The 18,120-nt window shown below is 40.2% G+C and overlaps 1 protein-coding gene across 3 annotated transcripts in view; it reads right to left on the reverse strand.

Moving 5' to 3' along the window:
• ZC3H6 (zinc finger CCCH-type containing 6) overlaps positions 1 to 17,823 on the reverse strand; it is a 462,846-nt gene extending 445,023 nt beyond the window's left edge. For all 3 annotated transcript variants that reach the window (XM_078649281.1, XM_078649279.1, XM_078649278.1), the window contains exon 1: positions 17,558 to 17,823. In XM_078649281.1, the coding sequence (XP_078505407.1) occupies positions 17,558 to 17,649 (92 nt within the window). In that variant the 5' untranslated portion in view covers positions 17,650 to 17,823. The remainder of the gene's footprint in view (positions 1 to 17,557) is intronic.
• Between the last annotated feature and the right edge of the window lie 297 nt (positions 17,824 to 18,120).

Genomic DNA, 18,120 nt, shown 5'->3' on the forward strand with positions numbered 1-18,120 from the left:
TAAGAAGGAAACTGTGATATCAAGTTAAGGCATGACGCTTCAGTCCATCAACAATGATGAAACTATTTGATACCTACTACCTTAGTGAAGGCATGCACCTACTGCTGAGGATATTCCTTGACACTATTTAAAGAGAGATGTCCTTAATCAGAGATGTCCACCATCTACCTAAACTCCATTAGTTGCAAATGGAGTTTGTGGCGATGAAATGCAGTTCATTTCCACCCAAAGAGCTAAGTGTGACTGTCCAGCATGAATCTCAACTGCTACCCACTCCTACCCTGGTCTCACCTTATGTGTAAAGCATCTGGTCTTCCTTTCAGACATACAATTCTCCTTCAAGGATCATTTATAGAGGAAAGGCTAGGCAGTCTGGAATAAGCTGTCTCTCCTCCACAGTATCAAATAATTCCAACCCTTCATGTCACCCTCTCCAACAACATTAACTCACTTGAACAGGCCCCAACAGAGGATGTGCCCTACTCAAAAGCCTCTCAGATACAAACCTCCCAGGTTGAAAGTATCTGCAGCATCACAGAACAAAGGAAATTCTACCACATCACTCATAGCCTATGAAAACTCCCCTTCAGCAGCAACTCAAATTTAAATACCACTTGAGTCTACCAGGTCACTAACTGAAAAACTAGACTTCCATGTCAAAATTCTAGGCACAGTGTACAACTCACTCCTCAAAAGACTCGTAGAAATTACAGAAGCAAAGGACAAGAAAATTGTCCTTCTTAGTTTACTCCACAATATTTTGTGAATGATTTTCTCTACTTCTAAGATTGTGCCTCTCTTTCAACGTACTTTGGAAAGATGTAAAAACCATCTGCTATGCAGGTTTCAACCAGCCAATGGCTGAGATTTCTTCGACTCCAAGTCCTTATGACAGGTCTTGAACAAACCTCATTTTACTGACTGCCAAACATGTGCTGCAATGTTAATAATCATACCCCTGAAGCTATGCAAATATCGTTATGCGCACTATGGAAACAGACATGCATGGTATTAACTCTGTAAAGCACTCAGGCCTGTGCAGTATAGTTACTCAAAGATAACAACTGCTGCTGAGTTGGCTACCATTCTTTACACAAGATCTGGAGGGCAAGCTTTTGCTAAGCTATAAGTACAGCTCTAAATTGAGGGTCTTTAGATTAATATTGCATATGCTGCAAATGTAAGATATCAGTAATAGAACATACAATTGAAAATGACTCAGCATAAGTAAGCTCCTTACAACATCTAGGGAACACTAGCAGCTGTGGGAAGGAGGTGGAGTCACCAAAAATAGTTACCATCAATTTACCCCCTGCTTGCTGCCCATATGTGGCAATTATGACCAATGCCACTAGCCACCTCCCCCTAAGGTACAATTGAGTCATCTGCACAGGTGAGGAATTAGGTCCTCCACAGGTGAAGTCCAAGTTTGTTTTCCCTATTGCAAGAGCAGACCAAATTATAATGAGAAGGGTTGGATGGATTGGTCCAACTAATAAAACCCTTAAGAGGGACTGTGTCGTTATTAACGTTAAGCACCCTAGGTTTGCAGGAGAGATCCTGTCCAGGTTTCCAACATTTAATACAAACCCTGGCAATATTACACGTCTTACCATAGGCTATTTTTAGTGTCACTGACATCCATCCAGGTGGGTGTCAGATGCTCTACTTTTGAACAGCCCTCTTTTGCCAACTGTCCAGTCTATCTCTACATCAGATAGGTTAATGGCACTGACTTACAGGAGACAGATTGAAATAACAGCCTTGGAGATGTCACACACGAGAACTTTCCTGTCCAGAGTATGTAATTGATCAGATTATTCACCCCTTAGGTTTCAATCTTGAGCTCATAGTTGGGTCTATTATCCCTGCTCCAAACTATCCTTCTTTGTCAGCTGGGACTGTTGAATCAAGAGCTAATAGGCCAATTGTTGCATTCCCTCCCTTAACAGCAGTGGGATATAAAGATACTTGTTTGAGTACTTCATGGAATATTTTTGGGCTTCAAAGTAAAATACTCCAGATTTAGTCTATACTATTTCCACCTCACACGTGATATGCCTCCAGGAAACTTGGAGTGTAGAGCCCTCTCATGTGGAGTGGTTCTCTTCCATTTCCATCATTGTCAGTTTGCCCTAAGAATGGTCTTCAAATTTGATTTTCCAACTTGTTGCCAGTTGCTATTAGAAGGTCTTTTAGAACCTTGTCTGATTATCATTTAATCTGACTGTCTTTTAAGGGCGGGTCCGATTTGGTTTGAATAATTTTTATATTAATATGTTCTACTCTTCTTGCAATTACTTTTTTACAGGTGGATTTAGGTACTTTTTGCGTGCTAACAACTTAAATAGTTTCATTCTTTGGGCTGGGGACTTTAATATTCAGAAATGTCCTTCTTCTGCAAAGTATGGGTGTGGCATTACTAATTTAGTAGGTGAGGGAGTTACTTTTTACCAGACATTTATGGGCAATCTCTTAATTTCCTAATTTCTAAGTATGATCTCTTACTTCTGGAGACATGTAATGAAGAGGACAATGTTCAGGCCCCCTCTTTTATTGGTAGAGAAGCTAGCATGACCATTGACCGCATTCTACTTTCTCTCTCAGCTAGTACTCCAGTTCTTGATTGTATGATAATATCAACTGCAGTGAGTGATTATAACCATTTAGTTGGGTCGATGATATTATACATCAAGAGTTTGGTGGTAAGCACCAGTGTTGCCAACATGGACCTCGTTACGCCTATTGGTGTTCGGATTAAATGGGCGGGGTGGTTCCTTCTGCTGTGTTGCAAAAGCTGCTAATTACAAATGCAACAGAGTTCAATATTGTTTGGGTAATACGGTGGATAACACAAGAGTGGTTTATGCTTTGAAACAATCACATCGCTCAACGCTCTAGTGACCCAATGCCCTAGACCCAGACCCTCAATGAAACATGGATGTTCTGGCCACTCATGCACTCATGCAGCCAGGTTTCTGCAGATTGCTTTGTATAGTTCACCTAGGGATCACATTACTATTAAACAACTAAATAAGGATTAGAACCTGGCGTCATTCGATAAGAAAAATGTGCTCAAGGAAGATGCCTGGTTTAATTAGACCCAGGCAGCTGAAATCGACAATACTACTCTATTATGGAACACAGTTAATGTCCCCTTCTTAAAATATGATACTGCTCCTGAATTGACCTCATATGTGCCCCTTCATGCGTAGGTTGATCATTTTTCAGGCATTTTTGGTTCCCATGTAGGAAGATATAGGTACGGAAGTCAACCAAACTTGTAGCAGGCCCTTAGAAGTGACTTTGTAGGAAGACCATTTCACTATAGTTCGCAGTGCAGGGGGGTAAAGTGCCCGATCCCGATGGTGTCCCAGTCTATGCCTTTAGGGGTATGATGGGTAAACTCTGGGCCTCATCCTGACCCGAGTGCTTCATATGGCTGCCAAGGGCATGATTCCCCCTGGTTAGGCTGGCTCAATTTGAGTGCCTATTTTTACAACGGTGATAGAACAGACCTGAAGTGTTATGGCAAAACTGATGGGTAGGTTCCTTTCACAAAAATTAGAGCTGTGGGCCATCGACAATTCCATTCTTTTGGAAGCTCAAACGGTTTCAGGAAGGGGTTGTGAACAGTGTGTTAACCTGGATTTGCTTATTGGCACATACACCGTGGCTAAGCCAGGTTCCCTATATTTGTGTCTTGCCGACCTTAGCGGTGCTTTTGATCTAGTGGCAAACTCTACTTTTACTGGGAGCACCTAAGAATATTGTTATTTTTCTATCAAACTGTACAAGAGCTTGTCCGGCAAGGTACACTTTGGCACTAATGAGGACTGTACAAACTCATTTAAAATTAAGTGAGGAATCAGACATGGTTGTGTTTTGGCACTATTGTTCTTTTCAGTATTTGTTAATGGGGTTGATGATGTCCTTAGGGCTTACCCGCCTATTATTGCTGGCCATTCGGTCCCTGTGTTACTGTATGCTGACGATGCGGTACTGATGTCAAGAAGTGCCGTGGCCTACAGAGATTGATGGATATGTTTGCTGATTTTATGGATAGAAGGAAATTAAAGATTGATAATGTTAAAATATTTAGTATAAGTGGTAAAAGGACCGAGAAGTGCTGGATGCTTTATATTGAGGGTTCCCCCATTGTGACAGTTAACTCGTTTAATTATTTGGGTATTTTATTTGCCAGTAACGGCTCATGGGTTAATCATGTACAAAATGCTAAATAAAAAATGTGCAGTCTGCAACAGTGTTTTCAGATTCTCTAGTAAACTTGGTAGCCGTACCATCAAAGAAATGGTTAACATCTAGCTAAATCAGTGTCAGCTCATATGTATGGCAGGCCTTTGGGGCTATACGGTCCTCTCCAGATAAAGGAGAATGCCTATATTAGGCGTCTGCTAAGTACACCTTTTTCCATTTCGACTTACATTACTCACAAAGAGATTGGGCTAACCTTTCTGGAGGATTTACTCTAACTAAAGCCGGTTTCGCTCTGGCGCTCCATCTGGGCTAAGCCTGAAAAGGCCTTCACAAAATCTATTATTATGGATTGTCTAGCACTTGATTAAGTTTTTAACATCTCTCGGCTTTCCCACATTAATGAAATCCTAAAATTGTTGCATGGTCTCCCTGTGATTCGAAATCCATACAGCAGGCTGGCCTTGCACAAGAGCGAGGTCAAACTCCTTTATTTTAGGTGTTAGGACCGAGTACAAACCTAGGGCAGCATCATATACATCGATCACCGTATGATGGTTTTAACCATATCTGATAATGGTCTCAATCCCGCTCAATCTCTTGCTTTAACTAGGTTACGGCTGGGTATAATACATTTCTTAGTTGCCTTTCCTGTTATGATGCAACAGCCCGGCAATATGACTCCGTGTCCATGTGGTGGCATTTTCAAGCAGAGCACTTTATTTCATTTTGCAGTTTTTATGATGGGCTACGGAGATATTTTTTAAACCATTTTTTATAGCAAATAATGTTAGGGAATATATTGTTGCTTTAAGGATTCTGTGTAGACTGACGGACCCTTTTTTATGTTTTTGTATTGCTTCATGTATAGGGGTGCAGTTCGTATTAGCAAAAGTATAACTTTCTATAGCTCCAATATGGATTTTCTGTACTGTTTTACTTTGTTGTTTTCATAAGTCAAAAGAATACCACTCGAAATTGTCCTCTCTAGTAAACATCAGTATGGTTTCTATTTCACTTTTAAGATGTTTGCGCGCACTGCTGGGTATTTATAGGTCTCTGCATTGCTGTTTATATCTGGGGTGGGGATTGGAATAGGGAAAGCATCATATTTAGCTGACATAATGAAGGAAAAGGGATATTTTAACAGATATTGTTTTTGAAGGAATGGTTGACCTTTGTTGTATCAGAGCCGATTTGATTTTATCTTGCAATTATATGTTTGAAATTGTTGTTTTTGTATTTTTCTTGCTCTTTTATGGTCAACTTGTTTGAACCAAATACAGATTTTGAACTTAACTGACTCAGCATCAGGCTGCACTGTCAATTGGCCTTTTTTTTTAATTTATATTTGCTAGACAATGGAAAGACACTACCCGCTACACTTCAATTTTTGGTCAAGTGGAATCTTAGGGGAGCAATGCTGAAACTGAATCTGGCAACTAATCCGTGTGAAAAAATTAAGGGTATCTAATCAAAATCAAAATAAGGCAATATGCAGCTAGGAACATATTGGTGGTAAGGGCAAAAATTTCATACAGCCTCAATACCTTCAGCTCCATTTAATTTAAAAGGTGTTAACCAAACTGGCTTTAGAATACGCCACAACCAGGAGTATGAGTGCCGGGTAGGAAGCACCATGCCGCCATTACGGAGAAGAACTTATTAGGGTTCCCCAGCAGCCTCTTTTTGGATACGTGATATGAAAAGAAAAGAGGGGGTTATGTTTTGATTGTTATAAGATATAGGACATTAATACCCGGTCTAAACAATTGGCGGGTTTACCTTGAACTTGTGGAGAACATCAAGAGTTAACTTCACAAGAACCATTCATGATTTTAAGTATTGGACATATTTCTATACGTAAGAAGTAAACCACCCTGATTCGCCGTTTAACACGTTCGGACATCAATCGTTTTGCCAATTGCCTTGATAAAGTCTAAGGAAAGACAAAACACGTGTTGGCATAGTGGAAGTGTTTTATGCTGGATGAGACAACATCAAGAGAAAATAAACAAGATCAAATTGAAGAACTTGAACCAGTGTGGACTCCATGTATTTTAGTATGATCCAGACTTTGGAATAGAACATATTCTCTGAGTGATTCACCAAGATAGTGATTTGTGTTTGGTATTTTGCTATTTGAGTCTTTTTACTTTTCCATCAATCAAGAAATATAATTGGCAACGGGTGTGCTTATCAATGCCCTATTATCTTTAACTTGTCCACACATTAGGTTTCTTCTGTGTGAATTGCATCTTCTGGCAGTAGGTGCTTTAGGGCGATTACAGGACCCCTGAATATAATTGTAAGGAACTGTTATTTATTCACACTACTGTATTGTTGATTTTGAAATTGATGTAGTTATTGATGTTCGGTTCCCTTTCCTCTTGAGGAAAAATACTACTACCAATTTTTCTAGCAATAGAAAAGTCACATTATGAGCTATGAAGAGATCTGCCAGATAGACAAAACAAATGTCTACTTTCTAAATGAACTGGTTAAAAACACGTTTTGAGGTGTTTAAAATAAAACTATTCAGAAATGAGTGCCCCTGAAGGCAATTTGTTAAGTGGTTTAACAAAGCAAGTCTCACTTCCATATCTTAGGCTTGAAACACTGCATAAGTATGCTGAACTGTTGTTTCTCACTCACTTTCTAATGTTTTAATATATAAAAATAATGTTTCTTAACTATCTCTATAAATGCACGTCATATTCTAAGCAGTGGCACTTGTGTTTCAAGATATAACCCATAATATATATATTTTTTTAATTTCACTTGGATTTTCCCTAGTTGCTAAGAGCACTTTAGCCAGCATGAGTTAGCGGAGTAGATGAAATTTGTAGGTGGGAAAGTCAAGGAGTTCAATGAAATATGCTCTGTATTGCAACTCGAGTTGAAGCTCAGGGTCCCACTGAAGAATTATAGGTGAGATTCCAGGTGCTAGCAAGATGAAGACAATCAACACCTGGATAGACAAAGGAGAAGAGAGAGCCGTTCATTACGGCACAATCAAAGCAAAGAAATTGAGTTCTTTATAATAAGAGTTAGAACTGCTTAAACATCAACTGGATACGATTTGCAGCCTGGCAATTTTATATTCTCTAAAAACTGTTTCCTGATTCAAAGCGATCAACCTTACAGATTTATGCCATCTGCTACTACCTAACAAATTCAAGACACAACTAAACCTGCAGGTCGACTGTAAAATACGATTTGCCACAGTATTTGACCATGAGATGTAGCAAAGCCAAAACTTTTAGTAAGAAAGAAAATTGTAATACTGATGGAAGCAATCCAGCAATGCTGGGGTCACAGCTATGGAATTCCACATTTCCTCAACTAAGGTACCTACCTAACATAGCATTTTTCACGAAAGCACTGAAGACACTTTTTGGGTGTTTTGCAAGACTGAAGAATGCCAAAGAAAGGCGTCAAGACGTTTTTACGCTTATCTACCATCCAGTCATTAATTTGATAAATATATTATCGAGTTCTTTTCATAATTAAAAACTTATAAAAATAATGTAATAGAAGACCTGGGAAGAGAGCTCCAACGCAGTGACATGCAAGTATTTTCAGCAGCTAGGCAGTAAAAAGTGGCCAAAGCTCAATAAATGTAAAATGTTTGGAATCAAAATCAATAAATTGTGGTAAAAATATGCTATATAAATAAGTGGTCTTAAGGTCCTAACTGGAGTAACAGCTTATCCACATGAAAAATTTTGCTACCATGTGAAACAGTTACACAACTAAAGCTTTTGGAACAATTATTTTTATTAAGGTTTAGATCAGGGATACTCAAAGTACAGCCCAGGCCTCCTGACCTTCAATTGCGGACCCCTGGTGAAACAGCAGCCCTGGGCTGCTGTTCACTTGCCAGAGCAGGTACAATCAGGAAGCTGTGAAACACACTGGCATACTTTATTTACAGGTTAACTAAAGTAACGGTAAACAAGAAATTAATGTGTCCAAGACAACTTATCCTTAGAACACCTTTAGTTTTAAAGGCTTCCTGCACTAAACATGTAAAAACATGATAAAATCTCTGAAAACTTCAAAAAAAGTGTATTTTATTAACATGCATGAGCGCTTTACCATAGTGGATCACATTATATTACTGCATTGAGAGGCATTTATTAGCGTGATAGTTTTCAAAAATGATCTCAAACATTCATGCCGCCCCCATTCTGAAAACAATGTAATTTGTGAAACAAGAGACAAGTCATTTGTCAGGATGAGTGTGGCCTTGGTTGTTACATAGTTGGAACATGGTTATAGTTTAATAAATAAAACACAAGAGTAGGTTTTGTATAGTAAACATCCCAAACTCATATTTTAAGGGGCTGTCAAATGTGGTAAAGAAGAAACAGGAGGCAAAGTGAAATTAATCAATTGGCTAGAATCACACAATTTCATCAAGTGGGGGAACCCAGGACTGATACCAGGTTTTCTAGTTTCACATTTTGAAAATCAGCCACCAGATGCGCATCTCTTTCCCTCTCATGGTTTACATTAGAAGTTATGTTGTATGCACTTGTAGAGCACATTGCTGCCCCAGCAACGGGGTGTCCCAGCACTAAATCTAACAGAAAGCACAGACAGGTGAGGAAAATAAATGTTGGAGAAAAGCGACGTCTTGATCATCTTCCTGAAAGCCCATTGGTCCTGCGTGCTGTGAGCAGCAGGAGAAATGGAATTCCAAAGACCAGAAGCATGTGCCCTGAACGAGCGCCCCTCCACTCTAGTCCTGTGCACCCGCGGGACACAGGGCAAAATAATGTCCACGGAGCGCAAGGCTCGAGTCGAGACATACAGCGAGCACAGCTCATTTTGAATTTGCGGATTCAGGCCATACAGAATCTTGTGTGTTGTACACAAAGTCTTAAAGTAGACCCTCTGCTCTATAGGCAGCCAGTGGAGCCAGCGAAGGTCTGAGCCATGGCAATACTTAAGTAGTGCAAAGAGCGTGCCGGCAGCCGTGTTCTGTACCAATAGAAGTCTTTTGGTCAAGGCTTTATTGATGCCAAGTAGTTACCAGTTACAGTGATCTAGCCGGGACAGCAGGGTGGATTGGACAATCATCTGTCGGGTGGGTGCGTCAAAATTTCCCAAAATGGGTTTCAGGCCACGTAAGAGACCAAATCAGGTACCCGCCACTGTCGTAACGTGTCACTCAAACGAGAAGGCGCCATCCACAAAAAGTGAATGCTTTGACTTTAATTCCTGGTCCATGAGAATAGAGAATTGGTGGCAGACAGAAGTCACATGAAGGCTCGGTTTCTTGTCCACAGCATGCATCTGCTTCGTGTCCCCCTGCCCACCGTTCACAACCCTGACCCTCGCATTGCTGGCATCCATTAAGTCCTCAGGCATGCTACAGACAGTACTTTGCAGCCCCTGGGAAAATGTTTGCGAGTATCCATGGTTTAGATAGATAACTAGGGACCAGAAGTCTCAATGCAATTACACAAACTGTCACCTACAACCGAGAGGCTGGCAGCGACATATAGTATTGAGAATGTAAACAAATCCCCAACTCCCCCCACTCATTAAGCTGTGAATTAAGGAAATTTGGTCCCAGCCCCCCAGCAATGAGTATTTCTTACCCTGCCCTCAGGTATTAGGTCAGGACCACCGAGGGCATTGAGGGGTCAGATAGCTAGTGAAGCAGTTTAAGATATTTGGGGCAGGTCAGTTCTTTGACCTCAGTTGAAAGGATATTTATGAAGGGGGCCCAAAGTTCAAGATAGGTCTCCAATTTGAGCTCTGCCACAAGCAACAGTTTCTCTATGCCCAAGATGTGCTCAAGCTTGTGAACCAAAATTGTGTACTCTGGGACTCTGTCTGCCCCCCCAGAGGGAGAGAATAGCCTGGTGTGCCGCCCCTAGGGCCATGCCCATTAGTTGGCCTAAAACAGATTTTAAGGGAAATGTCAGATTATTAGGTAAGCCCAGTATATGTACACTGGAAATCACTGGTTTTGTATATCCAAAACTGTACTAATAGCGTCCAGTATGGCCCCCCAAACCTGTCTAGCTTTGGGCAATCCCACAGTAAGCGCAAAAGTGTGCCCATATTCCTGCAGCCCCGCCAGCACTCTCAACTTCATTTCTGTACCCAGGTAAGAGTCAGGTACCAATAGGAGGCAATTTTAAAGACAGTCTCTGTATTGGACATTTTGCATGCAATGTGTTTTGCCAGTTGGTATACGCCCTTCCACTCCTTGTGGGAAAGAATGTAGCCCAGTTCCCTTCCTATCTCTTCTGTCCTGCATTCTTGTACCTGTTTTAGTGCCAGGAGGGCATAGAGCTCAACAATGAGGTGTATGTCCCCATGCTTAAGAAGAAAACACCACTCAAAGAGCAACAGAGGCCTCCATATGTGTGGTTTGATTGGGGTTACTCAGTGCCTGCTTTGTAGATAGTATAGTCAGTCTTGTTCAACGAGGGCATAGTCCTTTTTATTCTTTCAAAGGAGATGATACCATTAGTGTAATATAGACATCCTATTCGCGGGCACCCACCTTCATGCCATCTAGGAAGGTTTCCCGAGTGTTCGCCTAGGGTGAATCTGGGTTGGAATAACAGGAGTCACTGGATGGGGAAAGTAGTCAAGACCCTCTTAATTGCTACCCTGTCCCACACTGACAGGGTGGCCCTAGTGACAGGGGAGGAATATAGGCCCCAAGCCCTGTTCCTTCGGGGCAACCACGGGACTCTCCACAAGTGTGTACCCTCCACTGCTTGGTCCATAAATAACCAATGCTTTTCCGAGTCAGCCCTATCCGATTCAACCATTAATCGGAGTTCTATAGACTGGTAGTATTGTAAGACATTGGGTATCCCCAACCTTCCCTACCTGGGAGGCCTATCGGAGAGTTATTGTTGCATGCAGGGCTTATTCCCATCCTAAATCATTTTATTGATATACTGCTGGTGGGAAAGTAAGGTTTGGCGGGGGTATCAATGGGAGAGCCTGGAAAACAAATAATATTTTGGGTAATATGGCCATCTTCACGGCTGCCACTCTACCCATCCAAGAGAGGCGGAGGTGGTGCCATTTTGCGAGCTCCTATTGTACCAAAGTGAGGAGGTTGCAGTAGTTGAACTTGGCTGACTTAGGGGTGGAAGGGGATAGCTGTATCCCTAAGTAGAGAATATGTGAGTCTGTTTGCTCTATGGGAAAAGGAGTACAAAGCTTTATTGTGGTGTGAGGATACTGACAGGTTAAGGATTTGCAATTTCTGGAGGTTAACTTTGAACTCCGATATTCTACAAAGAGATTCAACTCTGACACCAGGGGAGGAGGCTGCAAAGAATCTAATGGTGCATGTTGTAGCTACTAAGGGGACCCTGCTGATGTGATATGCCCGGCTTCTTTGTGCTAGGGGTTCCATATAGGGCAAACAGTAACAGGGACAGCCTGTTGTGTTCCAATACGTATCGGGAATAAGTCTGATGTCCCATTTACTCTCACCCTAGTCAGGGGAGAGCTGCACAACTGTCCTAAAAGCCAAAATGTTTTGAGCTGGCAACCAATTAGAGCAAATGGACCATATTAAACGCTTTTTCCGCGTCAATAACTAGTATGAGAGACTCCCTTTTAGAGCGATGGACCTTACCAATGATGTGCAGAATTGCTTAGTGTTGTGTCTGCATAGTCTATTGGGGATCTAGCCTGCTTGGTTGGGCTCAACCACACTGGCCATAAATGAGTAGAGTTTGGATGCTTGTAAATGGTTTACCGTAGACGATGAGGAGAGATAAAAGTCTGTAGGAGCTACATAGAGACTTATCTTTACCGGGCTTAGGCAGTACCATGATGGACACCTCAAACATAGGCTCGGTGAGCGACTCACAGTCAGCAATGGTGTTGAAAAGCCTTGTGAGGACTGGGAAGGTGTAGCAGAATGTTTTGTAGTAGAAGGGAGGAAACAATCAGGGCCTGGGATCGCAGAGGGATTTAATCTGGCCACTGCTACAATCACTTTCTCGATTCTAATCGGCTCCTCCAGGAAGCCAGCCTCGGCTTAGGAAAGCCATGCAACTTGTGCTTTATGACTTATATTTAAACAATGTTTCTAGTGCAATTTATTTTAGAAACCCCTCAAGGAGAGAACATTATTCTGAAACCTAAACAGGAAGTGAAAAATCATTATTTTCACAATTAGGGGTGTAGGTGACAAAATAAAGAGTTCTTAGGGCATTTACCAACATTGAGAAATTAGACTGAAACTATTTTATAATAATGCTGAAGGTTGTTGTAGAACTGATCTTCCTAGACAATATAAAGATGTCCAAAATTAATCAACAAGCCAGATAGTCTGCATGAGTACTTGTGGTAAAACTGCAAAAACAAATCAGTAAGTAAATACATGAGTATCTGTAAACGATAATGCTGTAATTTCAACTACCTATACAATGGCTTTGCAGAGCATGTACAAAAAGATGAAGATCGAGCATACTCAGCTACTCTCCTCAGCTAGAGCATATTTACAATCCTGATATCGAAGAGCATTGTGCAGTGGCAGTATTATGCAAACAAGGTTTATTGAAGAGCATGTCTGACAAGTATTTCAAGGTATTATACGTCAGCTTAGACATGCTGACTCACCTCATCAACAAAACTTTCACAAAAATCAAACATCACATATGCAGATGTTCATAAAGAATTACTACTGAACAAATTCCCAATATACAACATACAGCAAAAAAATAAATAAAAAAAAGAACTCCTGCAAACACTTTACTGTACAGAAAAGCCTAAATTCCTTTACGTGAAAGGCACATGGATCAAGTTTTAACAACCACTTTTCGCAGCATGGTTTGTACAGTTTGGCTGATTATTATCTTAATAGAATGTTTATTTATTATTCTTAGACGGGATCCCTGGTTAGTTCAATGGTAAAGTGCCGTAAAGTTCCACTCTCAAAACAAATATAAAGCAAAGGGACAGAGAAAGGACCTGGCCACTTAGCGTAGTACTAGAATACATGCCTAAGAAAAATAACATAAGGCAACTGCGATGTCACAAAACATACACACACTGTAGAGAATATTAAAAAGAGATTTTACAACATGTGATTCAGCTTTTTATGCTTATGCTGCAAAACACCCATGTAATCACATAAGACTATGGACTACATCAAATGAGATTCTGGATAACTTAGGTGATCAAGCCATTATTTCATGGGGTAGAGTTCATTAAGTGACGCAGAGAAACGCTTGATAGACTAGACTGACAGATTCAGTTCTGTAGGAACGAGAAGACTCAAAGATTCTTTTAATTTGTTGTTGAATGCCAATGGGTATTCCCCCAAAAAATAAACACCTGAAGTAAGAGTTAAAGATGAAGAAACATTTTGATAAAATTCATAACGGTATGTCAATTTGTTACTTCTTGTGGATTGATTTTAAAATATATTTTCTTTAATTTCAATAATTTGTTCATTGTTTTACATATGGTTCAATATTTCCTCCAACCAAACTGAAACTGTTATCAGGTCTGTTATCCATCTTTGTAATGTATTTTGAAAACATCGGTTTCATGATGTGAGATATAAAATTGACTCAGGTATACACGAAGGGAGGGATATGGTTTCCACATTAGGGAGTGAAACACTTGAAGATTGCCTCAAATCCTGAACTTACACATCGATTGAGGGGTTATTATAAGTACAAATATGTTTTTGGGTCCTTAGTATTAACATTAATGCAGAATAAGTGCCTGCTTGCTTGTGTTCAGTCACCATCTTTGAGGTGGAGATAAATTCTATTTGTAAATATTAATGAACAAAAGTTAAATATCTAACTGTTTATAATTGATTGTTTTTTTTGTTTAGTAGCGAGATATGATGCATGACCATTATCCAATAGCCAAAGTCTGAAAATGTTTGTGGGGAAAAAAGTTTAATTCATTGTTCTTGAATAAAGCCTATCAGAAAGTTTACCTGCACCACCACCACCCTAAAGATGTAAGATTTCTGGTATTGAGTTTGTGTGTACAGATTTGATGCACAGTCCACATATTCAAAGAGTGAATCTAGGTGCAAATAAATTAAAGCTATAGTCTGTCTCTACTGTAGGAACATAACATGTGTATTTGTAAAGTGCACGTTCACCCAGAGGGCTCTGGGCGCTGAATAACAGATGTTCATTGTTACCCAACTCAATGGTACTCATTTTATCGACCTCAGGTGGATGAAAGGCTGAGTGGACCCGCCGGGATTTGAACCTGTTACCTTGAGGTCGAACACAGGACCCTGCAATGGACGCATTAGTCCACTGAACCACCAGACCCGGCTGGCTACTACTGAGTAACACAGGTACATGTGCTAGAAACATGGTGATTTTCAAAGGCAGAAAAAGTATTTTGTGAAATGTGGTTAACCCTAAAAACAAGTTAAAATGTCCACTGCACTGTGTCACGGAATAGCTAGGAACATATCAATAAGAATGTGATGTTCTCTTTAACAGCACAAATGATTGCCAGCGGAGGCCTCAAAAAAACTTGAAGTATCTTTGACCTCAAAGTCCATTGTCAACGTTTCTACCTGCAGCATGCAAAACTTTGTAATTCTTACATCTACTCCTGCAAGTACAAACAATCCATTATTCAACTGCACACTGACTACAGCAGCAGAAGTATTTATAGGATTCTTATCCTATAACCAACCACACCCCGATAGACAATAATTTTCCATGTCAAATGCTGGTTTTAAGTAGTATCCCATTGATATAACTAACAGTACAAAAAGCAAGTTAGCATTTTAGAACAAAAAATGTTAACTTGCTTTTCCACTTATAAAGAGTAATCTTCACTTTGCCTAAAACGTGTTGTGTTTTATCAAATAATGTTCAATGATAAGCTGCTGAAAGCGGTAATGCTACCTAGATTGAAAAATCAGAACCTGGCTATTTAATGGCTGAAGATACTGGTCCTCTGATCTTAGTCGGAGTTCTCCTTATTTGTTTATTGCAAATTGAATGGGATGTCTTCAATATGTGATATTATTAGAAATGAAACAGTCATATTTTATTAATCACAGTACCGGTGTTCAAAACCCCGCAGGTATTTATGATGCATTCCAATTACGATTGAAGTATCATTTAATCAATGCAGAATGGATATGTGGTATGCAGATTAAAATAACTAGGAAGAATGCATTTAAAGAGCATTGTTCTTCGTGACTGCAACAAAATTAAAGAAATGCTCTATTTGGTCCAACTATGGGCTGCAAATTATTAACATTTTAACTATTACTTTAGCTAATTCAACAACTACAGAAAGTTTGGTTTAAAATTCAGTTTAAATTGGTAGCATAGCGGATACTTCTTGACTCATTTTAGCAAGGAAGCTAATGAAGCGAAAATGTCAATGATTTATCCAATTGGTTTTGATTTTAGTCTGAATCAAACACCAAAGATCATACTAGTTGCCTGGTCATAGCATCAGTATTGTAAACGAATCACATGAATGCAACTAGGACAGGAAAGTCTATTGGTTTGATGTTCTACAAACGTACGTTATTATGGCCGAATATTGTCTAAATGGCCCATGTGCAACTAAATCCTGCCATTCTATGACACATTGCTAGACCATACCCACTACATGCTAGGTTCTAAATCTTTGGTTCTGTGTACGCGTTCAACTGTTATCTAAGACATGTTTACGGTGAAGATTTAAGCTTCAAATATAAGTTGCGGTGGCCATGGGAACATCCTCATGTTGATGCCAATCATGGGTAGCAAATACACTAACAGGTAAGGGTGTAAATAATTTGGCTTGTGTATACACAAAAACCCACGGATAATGTAAATAGCATATAAAGATAGAACGCAACAAATAAGTAATTCTCATTAAATTAACAGTCATCTATTTGATTTTAATAACTTATTGAAGTTCTCAGTCTAATTAAGGGGCTGATTCGCTCCTTTCTAGAGAAAAATAAAATAGATGATTTTAAGCAGAGCTTGTGTGTTTCGCTGCACTCGTTCTGAAACTGGCACAAAAAGGCTGTATGTAAAAACAGAGCCAATGTTTGTTTTAGTAATCAACACGTCCTTTTTAGTCGTTATGAAAACAGAGGGTAACAAAAGGGGAGACTGGAGATTTCTAAGACTTCCAGCAAACTGGAAGGTGTCCTGAACTACAGCATGCGCTCAGACAGACTGAGCCAAAAATACATCTCTATATGGGTTGTCTTCAAGTTTGTTGTTATGCTTTGTCAATAGAGGGGAGGACCGGATTAGCATAATGTGCATTTGTTATCTCATATTAAAGGCAGCTGCTCAACAGTGTAATTGTGTAAAGCCAATGGCATGTTTTATCTGGGCTACGAATACAAACCAACCAAAGGTGTCACATTAGGAGAAACAATATTTGCATTACACTAAATATGCTTGTGTTTAGATTTTCCACTTCTTTCTTAATAAAATAAATGACCCATGCTCAACTGGAAGTTAATTTGTGATTAAAGCACCGGACTCTGGCTTCAAAATCTGCCATTTGGTTGATTTTCAATATTGGATGCCTGTTATCAAAGCAGGCTTGGGAGACTTAGAAAAATGAGAACTCTTTAATATATGGAATTATATGAACTAAACACAGACCTCAGCATTAACGGAACTGATATGACATATCCATTCTGGAAGACACGAGGACACCAACAACCAAAAGTGGCATGTAAGGGGGCCACAAACAACAGCTCAGTCAACAAGAAAGATAGCTAGGTTTTTCTTTATAAATAGGGAACTGATTCTTTTTTATTATGAGACGATGGTGAGCTTTACGTTTTTTGCTTTGAGGGGTGAAGATGTCAACAACGAAAGTACAGTTAGATAATTTGAATACCCCCATTATAAAAATAAGCAGAACTGAGGGGCGGGGGGTTGTAACGTAAGGTCTAATTAACAGGCATATATGCCCAGTGAAATATTATTTCACTACACCGAATTAACTTCATTTCCTAAAGTTTTCCAATTCGGTGTTCATTTAGCAGCACTGTCACCGTACAGCGAGATCTTTCTTAAGTAGGCCATGGGAAAGGGATGATGGATTAATGAACGGACGTCTGCGTTTGACCAGTGATTTCCGATGAGGGTTTTTTGTGGCACCCTTCATGCATGCAATCTTACTGTTACAGTATAAACTGATACACACATTTATACCTATTGACCCCCACCCTCAAACTACAGGATTACAAAAGGTCGGGGCGTTCATCTTTTTTTCACGTGAATGAATGTTGCGTTTGCAGTCATAAACATGGGGGATCTCCCTCTACCCTCCCCCTCGGTCCCCACACACATTACAAGCGGATAGAAGAATGTTACTCGACCTTTCGTCCTCCCCTGCATCGCGCTCAGAGCCGGGGCTGCGCTTGTCTAGCGCGGGGTTGGGGGGGCTGGAGAACAGGCTCTCAAAAGCCATGGCCGCGGTGGCCGCCCGCGCTCCGGGGGATACAGATTAGAAAAAAACAAACGGAAATGCTCTTTTTTTGGTACCGTCCTCCGAGGCCCGAAGGCTGGGGACTGTCACATTATTTTCTTTTTTTTCAACACAGACTCGCGGTGGCGATGGCGGCTCCCACCCCCCTCCTTCTCCTCCCGGGGCTCTAGTTGTTACGTCTGAAGTAAAAAACACGCACAATCCGCCTAGAAAAGAAGCCCAAAACAAGTGCGTGGCCTACCAAACAAGCCCAACGCCAAACAAACCTAGAAATTTGTTAAATAAATAAAACAAAAACATTAAAACACGAAGTATTATATCAAACGTTTTTGTAAAAAAAAAATACGTTTACAACATGGAATTAACAGAAAGACACCACTCATTGCCGCTAACATGACAGTGTTGCATTAAGGCAACAATCAAAAGGGAAAATATTTATTATTTTCACTTCGA

Source organism: Lissotriton helveticus, chromosome 6 (assembly GCF_964261635.1).
Source record: "Lissotriton helveticus chromosome 6, aLisHel1.1, whole genome shotgun sequence".
In the NCBI taxonomy this organism is placed as follows: Eukaryota; Metazoa; Chordata; class Amphibia; order Caudata; family Salamandridae; genus Lissotriton; species Lissotriton helveticus.